Source organism: Oncorhynchus mykiss, chromosome 7 (assembly GCF_013265735.2).
Source record: "Oncorhynchus mykiss isolate Arlee chromosome 7, USDA_OmykA_1.1, whole genome shotgun sequence".
In the NCBI taxonomy this organism is placed as follows: Eukaryota; Metazoa; Chordata; class Actinopteri; order Salmoniformes; family Salmonidae; genus Oncorhynchus; species Oncorhynchus mykiss.
This window is the reverse complement of record NC_048571.1, coordinates 4426921-4453869: the sequence shown is the minus strand read 5'-3', so window position 1 is coordinate 4453869 and position 26949 is coordinate 4426921. Positions and strand designations below refer to the sequence as shown.

Here is a 26949-nt window from a genome sequence, read left to right as displayed (position 1 = left end):
AGGATAATGATGACATTACTGACCAGCTCGTGACCTGCCAGTCCCTCCAGCAGCTCCAGCAGGCGACGGCCATCACACAGGTCGGTGAAGAGGTCCTGGATGGGGGGCTTCCCTGCCTGAGGAAACAGGGCACAACACATCACTACAGGATACACAGGAACGATGTCAGTTCAAATCCTGAGCAGAGCAAGACAAAATGGGAGATGTGCTGGTTTTTCTGGTTTCAGACCCTAGGTACCATAATATCCTGTCGTTGTGCCTTTGAGCAAGGTCAACCCATCATGACACTCCGACAGACATATCTCCAATACTAACACAGAGAGACGTATCTCCAATACTAACACTGAGAGACATAGCTCCAATACTAACACAGAGAGAAGACATATCTCCAAACTGACACAGAGAGACATAGCTCCAATACTAACACAGAGAGAAGACATATCTCCAAACTGACACAGAGAGACATAGCTCCAATACTAACACAGAGAGACATGACTCCAATACTAACACTGAGAGAAGACACATCTCCAATACTAACACTGAGAGACATATCTCCAATAATAACACAGAGAGATATATATCCGATACTAACACAGAGACATATCTCCAATACTAACACTGAGAGAAGACATATTTCCAACAATGACACAGAGAGACAAATCTCCAATACTGACACAGAGAGACATATCTCCAATACTAACACAGAGAGACGTATCTCCAATACTAACACTGAGAGACATATCTCCAATACTGACACAGAGAGACACATCTCCAATACTGACACAGAGAGACATATCTCCAATACTAACACTGAGAGACATATATACAATACTGACACAGAGAGACATATCTCCAATACTAACACTGAGAGAAGACATATCTCCAATACTAACACTGAGATAAGACATATCTCAAATACTAACACTGACAGAAGACATATCTCCAATACTAACATTGAGACGCATATCTCCAATACTGACACTGAGAGACATATCTCCAATACTAACACTGAGAGACATAGCTCCAATACTAACATTGAGAGACATATCTCCAATACTAACACTGAGAGACATATCTCCAATACTAACACAGAGAGACATATCTCCAATACTAACACAGAGAGACAAATCTCCAATACTAACACTGAGAGACATATATCCAATACTAACACAGAGAGACATATCTCCAACACAAACACAGAGAGACATATCTCCAACACTAACACTGAGAGACATATCTCCAACACTAACACAGAGAGACATATCTCCAACACTAACACAGAGAGACATATCTCCAACACTAACACAGAGAGACATATCTCCAACACTAACACAGAGAGACATATCTCCAAAACTAACACTGAGAGACATATCTCCAATACTAACACTGAGAGACATATCTCCAATACTAACACAGAGACATATCTCCAATACTAACACAGAGAGACATATCTCCAACACTAACACTGAGAGACATATCTCCAACACTAACACAGAGAGACATATCTCCAACACTAACACAGAGAGACATATCTCCAACACTAACACTGAGAGACATATCTCCAATACTAACACAGAGAGACACATCTCCAATACTAACACTGAGAGACATATCTCCAACACTAACACAGAGAGACAAATCTCCAACACTAACACAGAGAGACATATCTCCAACACTAACACAGAGAGACAAATCTCCAACACTAACACTGAGAGACATATCTCCAACACTAACACAGAGAGACAAATCTCCAACACTAACACAGAGAGACATATCTCCAACACTAACACAGAGAGACATATCTCCAACACTAACACAGAGAGACATATCTCCAACACTAACACTGAGAGACATATCTCCAACACTAACACAGAGAGACATATCTCCAACACTAACACAGAGAGACATATCTCCAACACTAACACAGAGAGACATATCTCCAACACTAACACAGAGAGACATATCTCCAACACTAACACAGAGAGACATATCTCCAACACTAACACAGAGAGACATATCTCCAACACTAACACAGAGAGACATATCTCCAACACTAACACAGAGAGACATATCTCCAACACTAACACTGAGAGACATATCTCCAATACTAACACAGAGACATATCTCCAATACTAACACAGAGAGACATATCTCCAATACTGACACTGAGAGACATATCTCCAATACTAACACAGAGAGACATATCTCCAATACTGACACTGAGAGACATATCTCCAATACTAACACAGAGAGACATATCTCCAACACTAACACAGAGAGACATATCTCCAACACTAACACTGAGAGACATATCTCCAACACTAACACAGAGAGACATATCTCCAACACTAACACTGAGAGACATATCTCCAATACTAACACAGAGACATATCTCCAACACTAACACAGAGAGACATATCTCCAATACTAACACTGAGAGACATATCTCCAACACTAACACAGAGAGACATATCTCCAACACTAACACAGAGAGACATATCTCCAACACTAACACAGAGAGACATATCTCCAACACTAACACAGAGAGACATATCTCCAACACTAACACAGAGAGACATATCTCCAACACTAACACAGAGAGACATATCTCCAACACTAACACAGAGAGACATATCTCCAACACTAACACAGAGAGACATATCTCCAACACTAACACAGAGAGACATATCTCCAACACTAACACAGAGAGACATATCTCCAACACTAACACTGAGAGACATATCTCCAACACTAACACAGAGAGACATATCTCCAACACTAACACAGAGAGACCTATCTCCAACACTAACACTGAGAGACATATCTCCAACACTAACACAGAGAGACATATCTCCAACACTAACACAGAGAGACATATCTCCAACACTAACACTGAGAGACATATCTCCAACACTAACACTGAGAGAAGACGTAGCTACAGTCGGTTATCTAATCTAGTATGAAGGGTGTACTGGTGGTATCTATACAGGGGCAGGTTGACCTCTGAAGTCCTGCTCTGTGATAAATGTCTGCTGCTGCAGACTTCATAATAACTTCCAGGTCGTTGTTTCACGCAACGCAAATCAAAAGGAAAAGACAGAAACATCGTGTTTTTCCAGCAAAATCACCTTTCATTTCACAAGTATTCCCAGTCAGAGGGTAAAGTACAGGCATGTCTCCTAAATAGCACATCCTCTTCCCTATATAGTGCACTACTTTTGACTACAGTGCTATGGGCCCTGGTCAAAAGTAGTGCACTATATAGGGAATAGGGTGCCATTTGGGATGCATGCTGTGATGTCATGAATATAAGTGTTCCCTCATCTCCATGCCTATTCTCTACACTGCTACAGATGTAGGGTCTTTCATTTGACCTGTATTGTCATAGCTAAATAATCCTGCAGCAACAGGGTTTGACTGTTTAGTCCATAATGTTGCTTGATGGAGGTGAGGCTGTTAATTAATATGACCGTGTGTTGGTGTAGGTTTCCAGTAAATTTATGTAAATCACAAAGCTCATCTGCATTCCCTGCGATGCAGTAAAATTCTCAGCAACAAAAGAGAGATCAAATTAAGATTATACATCTGTACTTATCATGTCTGCTAAAACTGCCAAGTCTATGTTTCCGCTCTGGTTCGGAATCAGATCCAAACTGAATATTACTTCACTGTCTGAAACAGTAGCGAATCTGACTGATTCAGTGTGGATTTCAGGCTAGCGCTGTTCAATTCTACAGTTCACAGTTCTCTTCGTGGCTCTGTCGGTCGGTCTGTCTGTCTGTCTGTCTGTCTGTCTGTCTGTCTGTCTGTCTGTCTGTCTGTCTGTCTGTCTCCATCCATCTTGCCGCCTCTCCACATCCCTCCCTCCTCTGCCTCTCCCCCTCTCTCTCTAACTCCATCCCTCCCTCCTCTGCCTCTCCCCTCTCTCTCTCCCTCCCTCCTCTGCCTCTCCCTCTCTCTCTACCTCCCTCCATCTCTCCCCTCCCTCCCTACCTCCCTCCCTCCTCTGCCTCCCTCCCTCCTCTGCCTCTCCCCCTCTCTCTCCCTCCCTCCTCTGCCTCTCCCCCTTTCTCCCTCCCTTCCTCCTCTGCCCCCCTCCCTCCTCTGCCTCTCCACATCTCTCCCTCCCTCCCAGTCTGTTTGTTTATGTTAGGATTATCTCTGGGGAGGCTGTCCACTGTCCACGGCCATGCCCTTGGGTTGGGACACTGGCTTTAACCCTTTGCAGTAGTGTGGCTCCCTCCCTCCCCGCTCTGCCCCTCCCTCCCTCCCTCCCTCCCTCCCTCCCTCCCTCCCTCCCTCCCTCTATCCCTCCCTACCTTTCTACTTCCCTCGCTCCCTCCCTCCCTCCCTCTCCACATCTATCCCTCCCTACCTTTCTACTTCCCTCCCTCCCTCCCTCTCCACATCTATCCCTCCCTACCTTTCTACTTCCCTCCCTCCCTCCCTTCCTCCCTCCCTCTCCACATCTATCCCTCCCTACCTTTCTACTTCCCTCCCTCCCTCCCTCTCCACATCTATCCCTCCCTACCTTTCTACTTCCCTCGCTCCCTCCCTCCCTCCCTCTCCACATCTATCCCTCCCTACCTTTCTACTTCCCTCCCTCCCTCCCTCTCCACATCTATCCTTCCCTACCTTTCTACTTCCCTCCCTCCCTCCCTTCCTCCCTCCCTCTCCACATCTATCCCTCCCTACCTTTCTACTTCCCTCCCTCCCTCTGTATGTTAGGATTATCTCTAGGCAGTCTGTCCACGGCCGTGCCCTTGGGTTGGCACGCTGGCTTTACCCCTTTGAGCCCGACCCCCTCCTGCCCCCTAATGTGTGTGTGTGTGTGTGTGTGTGTGTGTGTGTCGCCCCATGCCTCTTCCAGTGACTCAATAAAGGCCTCGGTCTCCAGACAGACCACAATGCCTTGGGGGCGGCGAATTGATTTCCTTAGAAAAGATGAGCCTATTGCCACATCTGAACTCTGACAAAAACAGGGAGAGTGGGAGGGGACTGTTAATGAGGTTTGGAGAGAATGGACACCATGTTTTCTCTCTTTCTCTCTCTCTGTCATCCACTCTCTGTCTTCCACTCTCTATGTCTTCCACTCTCTCTGTCATCCACTCTCTGTCTTCCACTCTCTCTGTCATCCACTCTCTGTCTTCCACTCTCTCTGTCATCCACTCTCTGTCATCCACTCTCTGTCATCCACTCTGTCTTCCACTCTCTGTCTTCCACTCTCTCTGTCTTACACTCTGTCATCCACTCTCTGTCATCCACTCTCTCTCATCCACTCTCTTGTCTTCCACTCTCTGTCTTCCACTCTCTGTCTTCAACTCGCTGTCTTCCACTCTCTGTCATCCACTGTCTCTGTCATCCACTCTCTGGCTTCCACACTCTCTGTCTTCCACTCTCTCTGTCATCCACTCTCTCTGTCTTCCTCTCTCTGTCTTCCACTCTCTGTCTTCCACTCTCTGTCTTACACTCTGTCTTACACTCTCTCTGTCATCCACTCTCTGTCTTCCACTCTCTCTGTCATCCACTCTCTCTGTCATCCACTCTCTCTGTCATCCACTCTCTGTCTTCCACTCTCTCTGTCATCCACTCTCTCTCTTCCACTCTCTGTCTTCCACTCTCTCTGTCATCCACTCTCTGTCATCCACTCTCTGTCGTCCACTCTCTGTCTTCCACTCTCTGTCTTCCACTCTCTCTGTCATCCACTCTCTGTCTTTCACTCTCTCTGTCATCCACTCTCTGGCTTCCACTCTCTGTCTTCCACTCTCTCTGTCATCCACTCTCTGTCATCCACTCTCTGTCGTCCACTCTCTGTCTTCCACTCTCTGTCTTCCACTCTCTCTGTCATCCACTCTCTGTCTTTCACTCTCTCTGTCATCCACTCTCTGGCTTCCACTATCTCTGTCTTCCACTCTCTCTCTCTGTCCCTTTCTCTCTGCTTCCACTCTCTGTCTTACACTCTCTCTGTCATCCACTCTCTGTCTTCCACTCTCTCTGTCATCCACTCTCTGGCTTCCACTCTCTGTCTTCCACTCTCTCTGTCATCCACTCTCTCTGTTATCCACTCTCTGTCATCCACTCTCTGTCATCAACTCTCTGTCTTCCACTCTCTGTCTTCCACTCTCTCTGTCATCCACTCTCTGTCATCCACTCTCTGTCTTCCACTCTCTCTGTCTTCCACTCTCTGTCTTCCACTCTCTCTGTGATCCACTCTCTGTCTTACACTCTCTCTGTCATCCACTCTCTGTCTTCCACTCTCTCTGTCTTCCATTCTCTGTCTTCCACTCTCTGTCTTCCACTCTCTCTGTCATACACTCTGTCATCCACTCTCTCTGTCATCCACTCTCTCTGTCATCCACTCTCTGTCTTTCACTCTCTGTCTTTCACTCTCTGTCTTTCACTCTCTGTCTTCCACTCTCTCTCGCTGTCCCTTTCTCTCTGCTTCCACTCTCTGTCTCACAGCAATCTATACATACACACTGCAATCTATATTACATACACACACTAAAATCTATATTACATACACACACTGCAATCTATATTACATACACACACTGCAATCTATATTATACACACACACTGCAATCTATATTACATACACACACTGCAATCTATATTACATACACACACTGCAATCTATATTACATACACACACTGCAATCTATATTACACACACACTGCAATCTATATCACACACACACACTACAATCTATATCACACACACACTGCAATCTATATCACACACACACTACAATCTATATCACACACACACTACAATCTATATCACACACACACTACAATCTATATCACACACACACTGCAATCTATATCACACACACACTACAATCTATATCACACACACACTACAATCTATATTACACACACACTGCAATCTATATCACACACACACTGCAATCTATATCACACACACACTACAATCTATATCACACACACACTACAATCTATATCACACACACACTACAATCTATATCACACACACACTGCAATCTATATCACACACACACTACAATCTATATTACACACACTGCAATCTATATCACACACACTGCAATCTATATCACACACACTGCAATCTATATCACACACACACTGCAATCTATATTACACACACTGCAATCTATATCACACAAACTGCAATCTATATCACACACACTGCAATCTATATCACACACACACTACAATCTATATTACACACACTACAATCTATATTACATACACACACTGCAATCTATATCACACACACACTACAATCTATATCACACACACACTACAATCTATATCACACACACTGCAATCTATATTACATACACACTGCAATCTATATTACATACACACTGCAATCTATATTACATACACACTGCAATCTATATTACATACACACTGCAATCTATATTACACACACACTGCAATCTATATTACACACACACTGCAATCTATATTACACACACACACTGCAATCTATATTACATACACACTGCAATCTATATTACATACACACTGCAATCTATATTACATACACACTGCAATCTATATTACATACACACTGCAATCTATATTACACACACACTGCAATCTATATTACACACACACTACAATCTATATCACACACACACTGCAATCTATATTACATACACACTGCAATCTATATTACATACACACTGCAATCTATATTACATACACACTGCAATCTATATTACATACACACTGCAATCTATATTACATACACACTGCAATCTATATTACACACACTACCATCTATATTACATACACACACTGCAATCTATATCACGCACACTGCAATCTATATTACACACACACTACAATCTATATCACACACACTACAATCTATATTACATACACACTACAATCTATATTACACACACTACCATCTATATTACATACACACACTGCAATCTATATCACGCACACTGCAATCTATATTACACACACACTGCAATCTATATCACATACACACACTGCAATCTATATCACACACACACTGCAATCTATATCACACACACTACAATCTATATTACACACACTGCAATATATATTACACACACAGCAATCTATATTACACACACTGCAATCTATATTACATACACACACTGCAATCTATATTACACACACTGCAATCTATATTACACACACACTGCAATCTATATTACATACACACTGCAATCTATATTACACACACTGCAATCTATATTACATACACACTGCAATCTATATTACACACACACTGCAATATATATTACACACACAGCAATCTATATTACACACTGCAATCTATATTACATACACACACTGCAATCTATATTACACACACTGCAATCTATATTACATACACACTGCAATCTATATTACATACACACTGCAATCTATATTACATACACACTGCAATCTATATTACACACACACTGCAATATATATTACACACACAGCAATCTATATTACACACACTGCAATCTATATTACATACACACACTGCAATCTATATTACACACACTGCAATCTATATTACACACACACTGCAATCTATATTACACACACTGCAATCTATATTACACACACACTGCAATCTATATCACACACACTGCAATCTATATTACATACACACTGCAATCTATATTACATACACACTAAAATCTATATTACACACACTGCAATCTATATTACACACACTGCAATCTATATTATACACACTGCAATCTATATTACATACACACACTGCAATCTATATTACACACACTGCAATCTATATTACATACACACACAGCAATCTATATTACACACACTGCAATCTATATTACATACACACACTGCAATCTATATTACACACACTGCAATCTATATTACATACACACACAGCAATCTATATTATACACACTGCAATCTATATTACATACACACACTGCAATCTATATTACACACACACTGCAATCTATATTACACACACTGCAATCTATATTACATACACTGCAATCTATATTACACACACTGCAATCTATATTACATACACACACTGCAATCTATATTACACACACTGCAATCTATATTACATACACACACAGCAATCTATATTATACACACTGCAATCTATATTACACACACTCTGCAATCTATATTACACACACACTGCAATCTATATTACACACACACTGCAATCTATATTACACACACTGCAATCTATATTACACACACTGCAATCTATATTACACACACTGCAATCTATATTACACACACTGCAATCTATATTACACACACTGCAATCTATATTACACACACTGCAATCTATATTACACACACTGCAATCTATATTACATACACACACTGCAATCTATATTACACACACTGCAATCTATATTACATACACACACAGCAATCTATATTATACACACTGCAATCTATATTACATAAACACACTGTAATCTATATTACACACACTGCAATCTATATTACATACACACACTGCAATCTATATTACATACACACACTGCAATCTATATTACACACACACTGCAATCTATATTACACACACACTGCAATCTATATTACACACACTGCAATCTATATTACACACACACTGCAATCTATATTACATACACACACTGCAATCTATATTACACGCTAGAGGTCGACCGATTATGATTTTTCAACCCGATACCGATACCGATTATTGGAGGACCAAAAAAGCCGATACCATTTCTTTTAACATTTATTTGTAATAATGACAATTACAACAATACTGAATGAACACTAAATTTAACTTAATATGATACATCAATAAAATCAATTTAGCCTCAAGTAAATAATGAAACATGTTCAATTTGGTTTAAATAATGCAAAAACAAAGTGTTGGAGAAGAAAGTAAAAGTGCAATATGTGCCATGTAAGAAAGCTAACGTTTAAGTTCCTTGCTCAGAACATGAGAACATATGAAAGATGGTGGTTCCTTTTAACATGAGTCTTCAATATTCCCAGGTAAGAAGTTTTAGGTTGTAGTTATTATAGGAATTATAGGACTATTTCCCTCTATACCATTTGTATTTCATTAACCTTTGACTATTAGATGTTCTTATAGGGACCTTAGTATTGCCAGTGTAACAGTATTAGTATTGCCAGTGTAACAGTATTAGTTGCCAGTGTAACAGTATTAGTATTGCCAGTGTAACATTATTAGTTGCCAGTGTAACAGTATTAGTATTGCCAGTGTAACAGTATTAGTATTGCCAGTGTAACAGTATTAGTTGCCAGTGTAACAGTATTAGTATTGCCAGTGTAACATTATTAGTTGCCAGTGTAACAGTATTAGTATTGCCAGTGTAACAGTATTAGTATTGCCAGTGTTTCCGTCCCTCTCCTCGCTCCTCCCTGGTCTCAAACCAGCAACGCAATGACAAATCCCACCATTGAAGCAGCGTTACCCATACAGAGCAAGGGGAACAACTACTAGAAGGCTCAGAGTGAGTGACGTTTGAAACGCTATTAGCGCGCGCTAACTAGCTAGCCATTTCACTTCGGTTACACCAGCCTCATCTCGGGAGTTGATAGGCTTGAAGTCATAAACAGCACAATGCTTGACACACAACGAAGAGCTGCTGGCAAAACGCAAGAAAGTGCTGTTTGAATGAATGTTTACCGGCCTGCTTCTGCCTACCACCGCTCAGTCAGATACTTAGATACTTGTATGCTTGTATGCAGATTATATGCAACGCAGGACACGCTAGATAATATCTAGTAATATCATCAACCATGTGTAGTTAACTAGTGATTATGATTGATTGTTTTTTATAACATAAGTTTAATTAATGCTAGCTAGCAACTTACCTTGGCTTACTGCATTAGCGTAACAGGCAGTCTCCTTGTGGAGTGCAACGAGAGAGAGACAGGTCGTTATTGCGTTGGACTAGTTAACTGTAAGGTTGCAAGATTGAATCCCCCGAGCTGACAAGGTGAAAATCTGTCGTTCTGCCCCTGAACGAGGCAGTTAACCCCCAAAAAATTTAGCGGCGCACAAAAATACAGATTTCCGATTGTTATGAAAACTTGAAATCGGCCATTCTGATTAATCTGTCGACCTCTATTACACACACTGCAATCTATATTATACACACACACACACACACAGCAATCTATATTACACACACACACACACACTGCAATCTATATTATACACACACACACACTGCAATCTATATTATACACACTGCAATCTATATTATACACACACACACACACACACTGCAATCTATATTATACACACACACACACACTGCAATCTATATTGCACACACTGCAATCTATATTACACACACACACACTGCAATCTATATTACACACACTGCAATCTATAGTATACACACACACACTGCAATCTATATTACACAATGCAATCTATTTACATACACTGCAATCTATATTACGCACACTGCAATCTATATTAAACACACACTGCAATCTATATTACACACACACACACACTGCAATCTATATTACACACACTGCAATCTATATAAACACACACACACTGCAATCTATATCACACACACTGCAATCTATATTACACACACACACACACTGCAATCGATATTACACACACTGCAATCAATATTACACACACTGCAATCTATATCACACACACTGCAATCTATATTACACACACACACACACACTGAAATCTATCTATATTACACACACTGCAATCTATATTACACACACTGCAATCTATATTACACACACACACTGCAATCTATATTACACACACTGCAATCTATATTACACACACTGCAATCTATATTACACACACACACTGCAATCTATTTTATACACACACACACTGCAATCTATATTATACACACACACACACACTGCAATCTATATTACACACACACACACTGCAATCTATATTACACACACACACACACACACACTGCAATCTATATTACACACACACACACTGAAATTTATATTACACACACACACACTGCAATCTAAATTATACACACACACACACTGCAATCTATATTACACACACAGCAATCTATATTACACACACACACACACACTGCAATCTATATTACACACACTGCAATCTATATTATACACACTGCAATCTATATTACACACACACACACACACTGCAATCTATATTATACACACACACACTGCAATCTATATTACACACACACACACACACACACTGCAATCTATATTATACACACACACACTGCAATCTATATTACACACACACTGCAATCTATATTACACACACTGCAATCTATATTACACACACACACACACACACTGCAATCTATACTACACACACTGCAATCTATATTACACACACACACACACACACACACACACACACACACACACACACACACACACACACACACACACACACACACACACACAGCAATCTATATCACACACACACTGCAATCTATATCACACACACACAGCAATCTATATAACACACACTGCAATCTATATTACACACACACTGCAATCTATATCACACACACACTGCAATCTATACTACACACACTGCAATCTATATTACACACACATACACACACACACACACACACACACACACACACACACAGCAATCTATATCACACACACACTGCAATCTATATCACACACACACAGCAATCTATATTACACACACTGCAATCTATATTACACACACACACACACACACTGCAATCTATACTACACACACTGCAATCTATATTACACACACACACACACACACACACACACACACACACACACACACACACACACACACACACACACACACACACACACACACAGCAATCTATATAACACACACAACAATCTCTTTTCTGTCCATTTCAAATGCAAGCATATGTTCTCTCATTATACATAAACACAGACACACACACCCACTCACTCAAGGGGTTTTGTTACCAGGGGGATAACAGTGGGAGTGTGGCAGATTCTATCTCCTTCTCTTTTCCTCTCTCACTCCTTGTTTCCTGTCTCAAATTCTCTCCGATTATCACTTTCATCCTTCTGTCTCTCTTCCTGCCCCTCGTCTGAACTCTTCCCTCTATTCCTCCTTCCCTCTCATTCCTCCTCTCCTCTTCCCTTTGACAATCCTCTCCTCTCCTCTCCTCTCCTCTCCTCTCCTCTCCTCTCCTCTCCTCTCCTCTCCTCTCCTCTCCTCTCCTCTCCTCTCCTCTCCTCTCCTCTCCCCTCCCCTCCCCTCCCCTCCCCTCCCCTCCCCTCCCCTCTCCTCTCCTCTCCTCTCCTCTCCTCTGTGTGTGTGTGTCTGTCTGCTGCCCCCGTCTGCCTTAATCTCCAGGCGGGAGATGAGACTGCCGTTCAATAGATTCCTCCACACCACACCTGAGCCCTGGTCGGCATGGTAACAGCACACCTCCAGCCTCCCCTAATCAAGTAGGAAAATAACGGAATGTGTCTCTCTAGGTTTTTGGGGGATGCTAGGGATGTCACACAGAGATACACACTCATACAGACAGACACACTGATATAGACATGCACACTCATAAAGACACACACACACACACACACACACACACACACACACACACACAGACATCTAGAAAGACACACATCTAGACAAACACACATCTAGACAGACACACATCTAGACAGACATCTAGACAGACACATCTAGACAGACACACATCTAGACAGACACACATATACACAAACACACATCTAGACAGACATCTAGACAGACACACATCTAGACACACATCTAGACAGACATCTAGACTGACATCTAGACAGACATCTAGACAGACATCTAGACAGACATCTAGACAGACCCACATCTATACAGACAGACATCTATGCAGACAGACATCTATGCAGACAGACATCTAGACACATCTAGACAGACACACATCCAGACAGACAGACATCTAGACACACATCTAGACAGACACACATCCAGACAGACACACATCCAGACAGACAGGTACACACACTAACAGACACATTATCCACATGGAGACAGACAGGTACACACACTAACAGACACACTATCCACATGAAGACAGACAGGTACACACACTAACAGACACACTATCCACATGAAGACAGACAGGTACACACACTAACAGACACATTATCCACATGAAGACAGACAGTTACACACACTAACAGACACACTATCCACATGAAGACATTTCATCCTGGTCACTGACATGTTAACACGCATGAACACCAGAACACACACACACAGGCAGACGTACACACACACGCATGAACACCAGAACACACACACACACAGGCAGACGTACACACACACACACACACACACACACACACACACACACACACACACACACACACACAGGCAGACGTACACACACACACGGGCAGCAAGGTGAGCACCCACACCAGCACAAATACACACCTAACACCCTCCTCACTCTATTCACAGTGACAACCACCAGTAATAACTAACCACTGTGTCACAGAACATCTCAATCTACAGGAAGAGTTCTCCATCACCATCATCACCATTACCATCATCATCATCATCATCATCATCATCATCATCATCAACACCATCGTCATCATCACCATCATCATCGCTCCATCAGCTGCTTCTAATCCCAGCTCCATCATGGTTCCACCATGACTATTATCTAGTCATTGATTGGTCAGGAGAATGGCTTGGGGAACCCCATCAAAATAGAATCCTATTACCTGCTGTATATATAGTACACTAGGTTAATGGGCTCTGGTCAGAGGTAATAAATACACTGTAAAGGGACTAGTCTTCCATTTGGGGGAACAACTAACAACCTTCCTTCCTGGATGGGAGAAACTGTTTCAATCTAACACTGTGTTCCAAATGCCTTTCATTTCCAGTGCACTACTATTGACCCTGTGCACCCCCCCCTCCCCCCCGGGTCTAAAGTAGTGCACTAAATAGGGAACAGGGTTCTATAGGACTCTGGTCTAAAGTAGTGCACTTAATAGGGAACAGGGTTCTATAGGACTCTGGTCTAAAGTAGTGCACTAAATAGGGAACAGGGTTCTATAGGACTCTGGTCTAAAGTAGTGCACTAAATAGGGAACAGGGTTCTATAGGACTCTGGTCTAAAGTAGTGCACTAAATAGGGAACAGGGTTCTATAGGACTCTGGTCTAAAGTAGTGCACTAAATAGGGAACAGGGTTCTATAGGACTCTGGTCTAAAGTAGTGCACTAAATAGGGAACAGGGTTCTATAGGACTCTGGTCTAAAGTAGTGCACTTAATAGGGAACAGGGTTCTATAGGACTCTGGTCTAAAGTAGTGCACTAAATAGGGAACAGGGTTCTATAGGACTCTGGTCTAAAGTAGTGCACTAAATAGGGAACAGGGTTCTATAGGACTCTGGTCTAAAGTAGTGCACTAAATAGGGAACAGGGTTCTATAGGACTCTGGTCTAAAGTAGTGCACTAAATAGGGAACAGGGTTCTATAGGACTCTGGTCTAAAGTAGTGCACTAAATAGGGAACAGGGTTCTATAGGACTCTGGTCTAAAGTAGTGCACTAAATAGGGAACAGGGTTCTATAGGACTCTGGTCTAAAGTAGTGCACTAAATAGGGAACAGGGTTCTATGGGACTCTGGTCTAAAGTAGTGCACTAAATAGGGAACAGGGTTCTATAGGACTCCGGTCTAAAGTAGTGCACTAAATAGGGAACAGGGTTCTATAGGACTCCGGTCTAAAGTAGTGCACTAAATAGGGAACAGGGTTCTATAGGACTCTGGTCTAAAGTAGTGCACTAAATAGGGAACAGGGTTCTATAGGACTCTGGTCTAAAGTAGTGCACTAAATAGGGAACAGGGTTCTATAGGACTCTGGTCTAAAGTAGTGCACTAAATAGGGAACAGGGTGCCATTTCAGATGCAGGATGCAATGTGAATGGTCTGAGGCTGAGCTGTCTCTCAATGTGAATGGTCTGAGGCTAAGCTGTCTCTCAATGTGAATGGTCTGAGGCTAAGCTGTCTCTCAATGTGAATGGTCTGAGGCTGAGCTGTCTCTCAATGTGAATGGTCTGAGGCTAAGCTGTCTCTCAATGTGAATGGTCTGAGGCTGAGCTGTCTCTCAATGTGAATGGTCTGAGGCTAAGCTGTCTCTCAATGTGAATGGTCTGAGGCTAAGCTGTCTCTCAATGTGAATGGTCTGAGGCTAAGCTGTCTCTCAATGTGAATGGTCTGAGGCTAAGCTGTCTCTCAATGTGAATGGTCTGAGGCTAAGCTGTCTCTCAATGTGAATGGTCTGAGGCTAAGCTGTCTCTCAATGTGAATGGTCTGAGGCTAAGCTGTCTCTCAATGTGAATGGTCTGAGGCTGAGCTGTCTCTCAATGTGAATGGTCTGAGGCTAAGCTGTCTCTCAATGTGAATGGTCTGAGGCTAAGCTGTCTCTCAATGTGAATGGTCTGAGGCTGAGCTGTCTCTCAATGTGAATGGTCTGAGGCTGAGCTGTCTTTCAATGTGAATGGTCTGAGGCTAAGCTGTCTCTCAATGTGAATGGTCTGAGGCTAAGCTGTCTCTCAATGTGAATGGTCTGAGGCTAAGCTGTCTCTCAATGTGAATGGTCTGAGGCTGAGCTGTCTCTCAATGTGAATGGTCTGAGGCTAAGCTGTCTCTCAATGTGAATGGTCTGAGGCTAAGCTGTCTCTCAATGTGAATGGTCTGAGGCTAAGCTGTCTCTCAATGTGAATGGTCTGAGGCTGAGCTGTCTCTCAATGTGAATGGTCTGAGGCTAAGCTGTCTCTCAATGTGAATGGTCTGAGGCTAAGCTGTCTCTCAATGTGAATGGTCTGAGGCTAAGCTGTCTCTCAATGTGAATGGTCTGAGGCTAAGCTGTCTCTCAATGTGAATGGTCTGAGGCTAAGCTGTCTCTCAATGTGAATGGTCTGAGGCTAAGCTGTCTCTCAATGTGAATGGTCTGAGGCTAAGTTGTCTCTCAATGTGAATGGTCTGAGGCTAAGCTGTCTCTCAATGTGAATGGTCTGAGGCTGAGCTGTCTCTCAATGTGAATGGTCTGAGGCTAAGCTGTCTCTCAATGTGAATGGTCTGAGGCTGAGCTGTCTCTCAATGTGAATGGTCTGAGGCTAAGCTGTCTCTCAATGTGAATGGTCTGAGGCTAAGCTGTCTCTCAATGTGAATGGTCTGAGGCTAAGCTGTCTCTCAATGTGAATGGTCTGAGGCTAAGCTGTCTCTCAATGTGAATGGTCTGAGGCTGAGCTGTCTCTCAATGTGAATGGTCTGAGGCTAAGCTGTCTCTCAATGTGAATGGTCTGAGGCTAAGCTGTCTCTCAATGTGAATGGTCTGAGGCTGAGCTGTCTCTCAATGTGAATGGTCTGAGGCTAAGCTGTCTCTCAATGTGAATGGTCTGAGGCTAAGCTGTCTCTCAATGTGAATGGTCTGAGGCTGAGCTGTCTCTCAATGTGAATGGTCTGAGGCTAAGCTGTCTCTCAATGTGAATGGTCTGAGGCTGAGCTGTCTCCCAATGTGAATGGTCTGAGGCTAAGCTGTCTCTCAATGTGAATGGTCTGAGGCTAAGCTGTCTCTCAATGTGAATGGTCTGAGGCTAAGCTGTCTCTCAATGTGAATGGTCTGAGGCTGAGCTGTCTCTCAATGTGAATGGTCTGAGGCTAAGCTGTCTCTCAATGTGAATGGTCTGAGGCTAAGCTGTCTCTCAATGTGAATGGTCTGAGGCTAAGCTGTCTCTCAATGTGAATGGTCTGAGGCTAAGCTGTCTCTCAATGTGAATGGTCTGAGGCTGAGCTGTCTCTCAATGTGAATGGTCTGAGGCTAAGCTGTCTCTCAATGTGAATGGTCTGAGGCTAAGCTGTCTCTCAATGTGAATGGTCTGAGGCTAAGCTGTCTCTCAATGTGAATGGTCTGAGGCTGAGCTGTCTCTCAATGTGAATGGTCTGAGGCTAAGCTGTCTCTCAATGTGAATGGTCTGAGGCTAAGCTGTCTCTCAATGTGAATGGTCTGAGGCTAAGCTGTCTCTCAATGTGAATGGTCTGAGGCTAAGCTGTCTCTCAATGTGAATGGTCTGAGGCTAAGCTGTCTCTCAATGTGAATGGTCTGAGGCTAAGCTGTCTCTCAATGTGAATGGTCTGAGGCTAAGCTGTCTCTCAATGTGAATGGTCTGAGGCTAAGCTGTCTCTCAATGTGAATGGTCTGAGGCTAAGCTGTCTCTCAATGTGAATGGTCTGAGGCTGAGCTGTCTCTCAATGTGAATGGTCTGAGGCTAAGCTGTCTCTCAATGTGAATGGTCTGAGGCTAAGCTGTCTCTCAATGTGAATGGTCTGAGGCTAAGCTGTCTCTCAATGTGAATGGTCTGAGGCTAAGCTGTCTCTCAATGTGAATGGTCTGAGGCTAAGCTGTCTCTCAATGTGAATGGTCTGAGGCTAAGCTGTCTCTCAATGTGAATGGTCTGAGGCTAAGCTGTCTCTCAATGTGAATGGTCTGAGGCTGAGCTGTCTCTCAATGTGAATGGTCTGAGGCTAAGCTGTCTCTCAATGTGAATGGTCTGAGGCTAAGCTGTCTCTCAATGTGAATGGTCTGAGGCTAAGCTGTCTCTCAATGTGAATGGTCTGAGGCTAAGCTGTCTCTCAATGTGAATGGTCTGAGGCTAAGCTGTCTCTCAATGTGAATGGTCTGAGGCTAAGCTGTCTCTCAATGTGAATGGTCTGAGGCTAAGCTGTCTCTCAATGTGAATGGTCTGAGGCTAAGCTGTCTCTCAATGTGAATGGTCTGAGGCTAAGCTGTCTCTCAATGTGAATGGTCTGAGGCTAAGCTGTCTCTCAATGTGAATGGTCTGAGGCTAAGCTGTCTCTCAATGTGAATGGTCTGAGGCTAAGCTGTCTCTCAATGTGAATGGTCTGAGGCTAAGCTGTCTCTCAATGTGAATGGTCTGAGGCTGAGCTGTCTCTCAATGTGAATGGTCTGAGGCTAAGCTGTCTCTCAATGTGAATGGTCTGAGGCTAAGCTGTCTCTCAATGTGAATGGTCTGAGGCTAAGCTGTCTCTCAATGTGAATGGTCTGAGGCTAAGCTGTCTCTCAATGTGAATGGTCTGAGGCTAAGCTGTCTCTCAATGTGAATGGTCTGAGGCTAAGCTGTCTCTCAATGTGAATGGTCTGAGGCTAAGCTGTCTCTCAATGTGAATGGTCTGAGGCTGAGCTGTCTCTCAATGTGAATGGTCTGAGGCTAAGCTGTCTCTCAATGTGAATGGTCTGAGGCTAAGCTGTCTCTCAATGTGAATGGTCTGAGGCTAAGCTGTCTCTCAATGTGAATGGTCTGAGGCTAAGCTGTCTCTCAATGTGAATGGTCTGAGGCTAAGCTGTCTCTCAATGTGAATGGTCTGAGGCTAAGCTGTCTCTCAATGTGAATGGTCTGAGGCTAAGCTGATGTTATTGTCTGCAGGTCAATTTGCCCTGTGGAGGTCGACTCTATTCTATTCTACTGGAAAAGTTCATATTGACTTCAACTGTGCTGGTCTGGGAGAAACCCCAACAGAACAATAACTTAGTCCTATATTGTTACTAGGTGGTCTGGGAGAAACCCCAACAGAACAATAACTTAGTCCTATATTGTTACTAGGTGGTCTGGGAGAAACTACAACAGAACAATAACTTAGTCCTATATTGTTACTAGGTGGTCTGGGAGAAACCCCAACAGAACAATAACTTAGTCCTATATTGTTACTAGGTGGTCTGGGAGAAACCACAACAGAACAATAACTTAGTCCTATATTGTTACTAGCTGGTCTGGGAGAAACTACAACAGAACAATAACTTAGTCCTATATTGTTACTAGGTGGTCTGGGAGAAACTACAACAGAACAATAACTTAGTCCTATATTGTTACTAGGTGGTTTGAGAGAAACTAAATGAAACTGAAATGAAAATCTATTGTTTTGTTCAAACAATATAGTGCACTACTTTAGGCCAGAGCCCTATGGGGTAGTGCACTACTTTAGACCAGAGCTCTATGGGGTAGTGCACTACTTTAGACCAGAGCCCTATGGGGTAGTGCACTACTTTAGACCAGAGCTCTATGGGGTAGTGCACTACTTTAGACCAGAGCCCTATGGGGTAGTGCACTACTTTAGACCAGAGACCTATGGGGTAGTGCACTACTTTAGACCAGAGCCCTATGGGGTAGTGCACTACTTTAGACCAGAGACCTATGGGGTAGTGCACTACTTTAGACCAGAGCCCTATGGGGTAGTGCACTACTTTAGACCAGAGCCCTATGGGGTAGTGCACTACTTTAGACCAGAGCCCTATGGGGTAGTGCACTACTTTAGACCAGAGACCTATGGGGTAGTGCACTACTTTAGACCAGAGCCCTATGGGGTAGTGCACTACTTTAGACCAGAGCCCTATGGGGTAGTGCACTATAAAGGGAACAGGGTGCCATTTGGGACACATAGCTGTCAGTTCATTTTCTCTCCAGCAGCCTGACAACACAGGTAGGTAGGAGGACAGCCTTCTGAATTGGCAAAACAAGAACCGAGCCAGACAGTCTGACGTGTGTGTGTGTGTGTGTGTGTGTGTGTGTGTGTGTGTGTGTGTGTGGTGTGTGTGTGTGTGTGTGTGTGTGTGTGTCTGTGTGTGTGTGTGTGTGTGTGTGTGTGTGTGTGTGTGTGTGTGTGGTGTATGTGTATGTGTATGTGTATGTATGTGTGTGTGTGTGTGTGTGTGTGTGTGTGTGTGTGTGTGTGTGTGTGTGTGTGTGTGTGTGTGTGTGTGTGTGTGTGTGTGTGTGTGTGTGTGTGTGTGTGTGTGTCTGTGTGTGTGTGTGGTGTGTGTGTGTGGTGTGTGTGTGTGTGTGTGTGTGTGTGGTACCTTAGTAAACTGTGAGTTTATCCATTTTGAGAAAGTCTTCTTTTGAACGTCTTCTCTTTCATCTGTGAGGAAAAGACAACGACAAGATAAATGAACAGGAGGGAAGGAAGGAGTCTGGGATGAACTGGTTACAGTCTGACGTTAGGATTGTTTAACGATACTATACACACACAGAGACACACACAATGTCTCTCTCTCTCTCACACACACACACAATGTCTCTCTCTCTCACACACACACACACAATGTCTCTCTCTCTCACACACACAATGTCTCTCTCTCTCACACACACACACACAATGTCTCTCTCTCTCCCTCTCTCCCTCTCTCACACACAGAATGTCTCTCTCTCTCTCCCTTTCTCTCTCTCTCCCTCTCTCACACACACAATGTCTCTCTCTCTCTGTCTGTCCCCCAAGACAGAACCAGTGGTCTCTCTCTCTCTCTCTCTCTCTCTCTCTCTCTCTCTCTCTCTCTCTCTCTCTCTCTCTCTCTCTCTCTAGCGTGGTGACTAGATTCATAAGACTTATGCAAGGCAGGTAGGCATAAACATGGGGTTACATCTACTCTTGTCCCAGCTGTAATACTGTGATAGCCACTACTACTCAGACACAGACCCACTGCCCCGCTGACAGCCATGTGCAGTGAGCAGTAGCAGCTGTCTCTCTGTATTCCGTTCTCTCACTGACCCTGGCTGCTAGACTCACTTGTGCGAATAAATGCCAGGACATGTGTAGGTGGTGTGAATGTGAGGTATAGCCAGAAGCTGTAATACTTTAATAGCCAATCATAGACAATCCTTCCCAATAGCACTAACACTATAACAGCCAATTGGGACCTTGTTGACAGCCCTATGAGGACCAGCTGAAGGGGAGTTGCCTGATGATTTCAACTGGGTTCTTCCCTTGCTCCATGTTCACTGCAAACTTCAGTCTGAGACGCCCTTCGTTTAAGTCCTTTGTTGTGATGTCATAATGAAGGATGTTGTACAAAACAAAGTCATCAGCAATTGAATCACCTCTAACAAATCAGAGTATCAAAGACAATGACGCATTTTCAAAACGCCGCTTTACCCACGTGTGTCCTGACTCTGGTCTTCAGATCCAGACTCATTGTTGGGGAGGTCTTCAGATCCAGACTCATTGTTGGGGAGGTCTTCAGATCCAGACTCATTGTTGGGGAGGTCTTCAGATCCAGACTCATTGTTGGGGAGGTCTTCAGATCCAGACTCATTGTTGGGGAGGTCTTCAGATCCAGACTCATTGTTGGGGAGGTCTTCAGATCCAGACTCATTGTTGGGGAGGTCCTGAGATCCAGACTCGTTGTTGGCTAGGTCCTGAGATCCAGACTCATTGTTGGGGAGGTCTTCAGATCCAGACTCATTGTTGGGGAGGTCCTGATATCCAGACTCATTGTTGGGGAGGTCTTCAGATCCAGACTCATTGTTGGGGAGGTCCTCAGATCCAGACTCGTTGTTGGGAGGTCCTCAGATCCAGACTCGTTGTTGGGGAGGTCCTCAGATCCAGACTCGTTGTTGGGGAGGTCCTGAGATCCAGACTCATTGTTGGGGAGGTCCTGAGATCCAGACTCATTGTTGGGGAGGTCCTGAGATCCAGACTCATTGTTGGGGAGGTCTTCAGATCCAGACTCATTGTTGAGGAAACTACGGTCTGTGGGCAAGGAGTTTGGGTAGCGAGGCAAGAAGGGGACTGGATGGTGATACTGAAATCTGCTGGTTAACAATAAGACTGAGACCTACTGGTTAACAATAAGACAGACCTGCTGGTTAACAATAAGACTGACCTACTGGTTAACAATAAGACTGAGACCTGCTGGTTAACAATAAGACTGACCTGCTGGTTAACAGTAAGACAGACCTGCTGGTTAACAATAAGACTGAGACCTACTGGTTAACAATAAGACTGACCTGCTGGTTAACAATAAGACAGACCTGCTGGTTAACAATAAGACTGAGACCTACTGGTTAACAATAAGACTGAGACCTGCTGGTTAACAATAAGACTGAGACCTGCTGGTTAACAATAAGACTGACCTGCTGGTTAACAATAAGACTGAGACCTACTGGTTAACAATAAGACAGACCTGCTGGTTAACAATAAGACTGAGACCTACTGGTTAACAATAAGACTGAGACCTACTGGTTAACAATAAGACTGAGACCTGCTGGTTAACAATAAGACAGACCTGCTGGTTAACAATAAGACTGACCTGCTGGTTAACAATAAGACAGACTTACTAGTTAACAATAAGACTGAGACCTGCTGGTTAACAATAAGACTGAGACCTACTGGTTAACAATAAGACAGACCTACTGGTTAACAATAAGACTGAGACCTGCTGGTTAACAATAAGACTGAGACCTGCTGGTTAACAATAAGACAGACCTGCTGGTTAACAATAAGACTGAGACCTACTGGTTAACAATAAGACTGAGACCTGCTGGTTAACAAGCACTTGACCTCACATTGACAGTGAGGACTTCCAGATGCTGCTAGAGGAGATGAGTCACTGTTCTGTTACCTCCCCCAGACAAAGAGAGATAAACACACACACACACACACACACACACACACACACACACACACACACACACACACACACACACACACACACACACACACACACACACACACACACACACACACACACACACACACACACACGAACACAAACACACACAGACACACACACAAAGAGTGTAATGTCTAGAGGTCCTCATAGCAAGAGGCTCTCCTCTCCCTAATGGTCCTGTAGCAGCAGGAGAGAAGGCTGCTGTACCACATGCTAATAGTATTACCATATCTATTACTACCCTACTGAAGAGACACTTCCCATTGATTTACAGCACTCTGAAAAACCCTGCGCTGCTCAAAACTCAAATAAATACTGCAAGATGATTCTCCTCTCTGGCTCTATAAACCCATGGAAGCACAGAATGCTCATAAAGATAAACACATCTTACAGTCATATTTGATAGCGTGAAAGCGACGCAATATAGAATATATTATTATCAGGAAACATATGAAAGGAATAGGACACTGAAATTGAATGTAAAATAGACATATGTAAACTACAGTGTGTTAACTACCGTACGTAAACTAACTACAGTATGTAAACTACAGTGTGTTAACTACCGTATGTAAACTACAGTGTGTAAACTACAGTGTGTTAACTACCGTATGTAAACTAACTACAGTATGTAAACTACAGTGTGTTAACTACAGTGTGTTAACTACAGTGTGTAAACTACAGTGTGTTAACTACCGTATGTAAACTAACTACAGTATGTAAACCACAGTGTGTTAACTACAGTGTGTTAACTACAGTGTGTAAACTACAGTGTGTTAACTACCATATGTAAACTACAGTATGTAAACTACAGTGTGTAAACTACAGTATGTAAACTACAGTATGTAAACTACAGTGTGTTAACTACCGTATGTAAACTACAGTGTTTTAACTATCCTTTGTAAACTAACTACAGTATGTAAACTACAGTGTGTTAACTACAGTATGTAAACCACAGTGTGTTAACTACAGTGTGTTAACTACAGTGTGTAAACTACAGTGTGTTAACTACCATATGTAAACTACAGTATGTAAACTACAGTGTGTAAACTACAGTATGTAAACTACAGTATGTAAACTACAGTGTGTTAACTACCGTATGTAAACTACAGTGTGTTAACTACCGTATGTAAACTAACTACAGTATGTCAACTACAGTGTGTTAACTACCGTATGTAAACTACAGTGTGTTAACTACCGTATGTAAACTAACTACAGTATGTAAACTACAATGTGTTAACTACCGTATGTAAACTAACTACCGTATGTAAACTACAGTGTGTTAACTACCGTATGTAAACTAACTACAGTATGTAAACTACAGTGTGTTAACTACCGTATGTAAACTACAGTGTGTTAACTACCGTATGTAAACTAACTACAGTATGTAAACTACAATGTGTTAACTACCGTATGTAAACTAACTACCGTATGTAAACTAACTACCATATGTAAACTACAGTATGTAAACTACAGTGTGTAAAATACAGTATGTAAACTACAGTGTGTAAACTACAGTAGGTAACTAATTACAGTATGTAAACTACAATGTGTTAACTACCGTATGTAAACTACAGTATGTAAACTACAGTGTGTAAACTACAGTGTGTAAACTACAGAGTGTAAACTAACCACAGTATGTAAACTACAGTGTGTAAACTAACTACATTGTGTAAACTAACTAAAGTGTGTAAACTAACTACAGTGTGTAAACTACAGTGTGTAAACTAACTACAGTGTGTAAACTACAGTGTGTAAACTACAGTGTGTAAACTAACTACGGTATGTAAAATACAGTGTGTAAACTACAGTGTGTAAACTACAGTGAGTAAACTAACTACGGTATGTAAAATACAGTGTGTAAACTAACGACAGTGTGTAAACTAACTACAGTGTGTAAACTACAGTGTGTAAACTACAGAGTGTAAACTAACTACGGTATGTAAAATACAGTGTGTAAACTAACGACAGTGTGTAAACTAACTACAGTGTGTAAACTACAGAGTGTAAACTAACTACGGTATGTAAAATACAGTGTGTAAACTAATGACAGTGTGTAAACTAACTACAGTGTGTAAACTAACTACAGTGTGTAAACTAGTGTGTAAACTACTGTGTGTAAACTACTGTGTGTAAACTACCGTGTGTAAACTACCGTGTGTAAACTAACTACAGTATGTAAACTACAGTGTGTAAACTACAGTGTGTAAACTACAGTGTGTAAACTACAGTGTGTAAACTACAGTCCTACTCGACCTTCATCTATATATCTCTATACTGATTGATACTGATTGGTAGAGTGATCCCATAGGACTCTGGTCTGTTCTCTATACTGATTGGTAGAGTGATCCCATAGGGCTCTGGTCTGTTCTCTACACTGATTGGTAGAGTGATCCCATAGGGCTCTGGTCTGTTGTTTATACTGATTGGTTGAGTGATCCTATAGGACTCTGGTCTGTTCTCTATACTGATTGGTAGAGTGATCCCATAGGGCTCTTATCTGTTCTCTATTCTGATTGGTAGAGTGATCCCATAGGGCTCTGGTCTGTTCTCTATACTGATTGGTAGAGTGATCCCATAGGGCTCTGGTCTGTCCTCTATACTGATTGGTAGAGTGATCCCATAGGGCTCTGGTCTGTTCTCTATACTGATTGGTAGAGTGATCCCATAGGGCTCTGGTCTGTTCTTTATACTGATTGGTAGAGTGATCCCATAGGGCTCTGGTCTGTTCTCTATACTGATTGGTAGAGTGATCCCATAGGGCTCTGGTCTGTTCTTTATACTGATTGGTAGAGTGATCCCATAGGGCTCTGGTCTGTCCTCTATACTGATTGGTAGAGTGATCCCATAGGGCTCTGGTCTGTTCTCTATACTGATTGGTAGAGTGATCCCATAGGGCTCTGGTCTGTTCTCTATACTGATTGGTAGAGTGATCCCATAGGGCTCTGGTCTGTTCTCTATACTGATTGGTAGAGTGATCCCATAGGGCTCTGGTCTGTCCTCTATACTGATTGGTAGAGTGATCCCATAGGGCTCTGGTCTGTTCTCTATACTGATTGGTAGAGTGATCCCATAGGGCTCTGGTCTGTCCTCTATACTGATTGGTAGAGTGATCCCATAGGGCTCTGGTCTGTTCTCTATACTGATTGGTAGAGTGATCCCATAGGGCTCTGGTGGAGGAAAGTCATATTACTGTGGCTGATATAATTCAATGAGACACGTACAGCACGCGCAGACATATTATTAGAATGCTGTGTGTGTGTTTGAGGACAGAGTTTGTGTGTGTGTGTGTGGGGGGGGGGGGGGCCTTCGGTGGAACACTACTGTTAGCCCTGACACACACACCCACTCAAACCGTTAGCCCACGACACACACACCCACTCAAACCGTTAGCCAACGACACACACACACGCTCAAACCGTTAGCCCACGACACACACACACGCTCAAACCGTTAGCCCA

The 26949-nt window shown here is 42.8% G+C and overlaps 1 protein-coding gene across 9 annotated transcripts in view; it reads right to left on the bottom strand.

The window, feature by feature from the left end:
• LOC110519331 (dystrophin-like) overlaps window positions 1-26949 on the bottom strand; it is a 369908-nt gene that overhangs the window by 271408 nt on the left and 71551 nt on the right. For all 9 annotated transcript variants that reach the window (XM_036982105.1, XM_036982095.1, XM_036982096.1 and 6 more), the window contains exons 2-3: window positions 20900-20961; window positions 24-116 (exon numbers count right to left, since the gene is read on the bottom strand). In XM_036982105.1, coding sequence (XP_036838000.1) covers window positions 24-116; window positions 20900-20961 — 155 coding nt within the window. The remainder of the gene's footprint in view (window positions 1-23; window positions 117-20899; window positions 20962-26949) is intronic.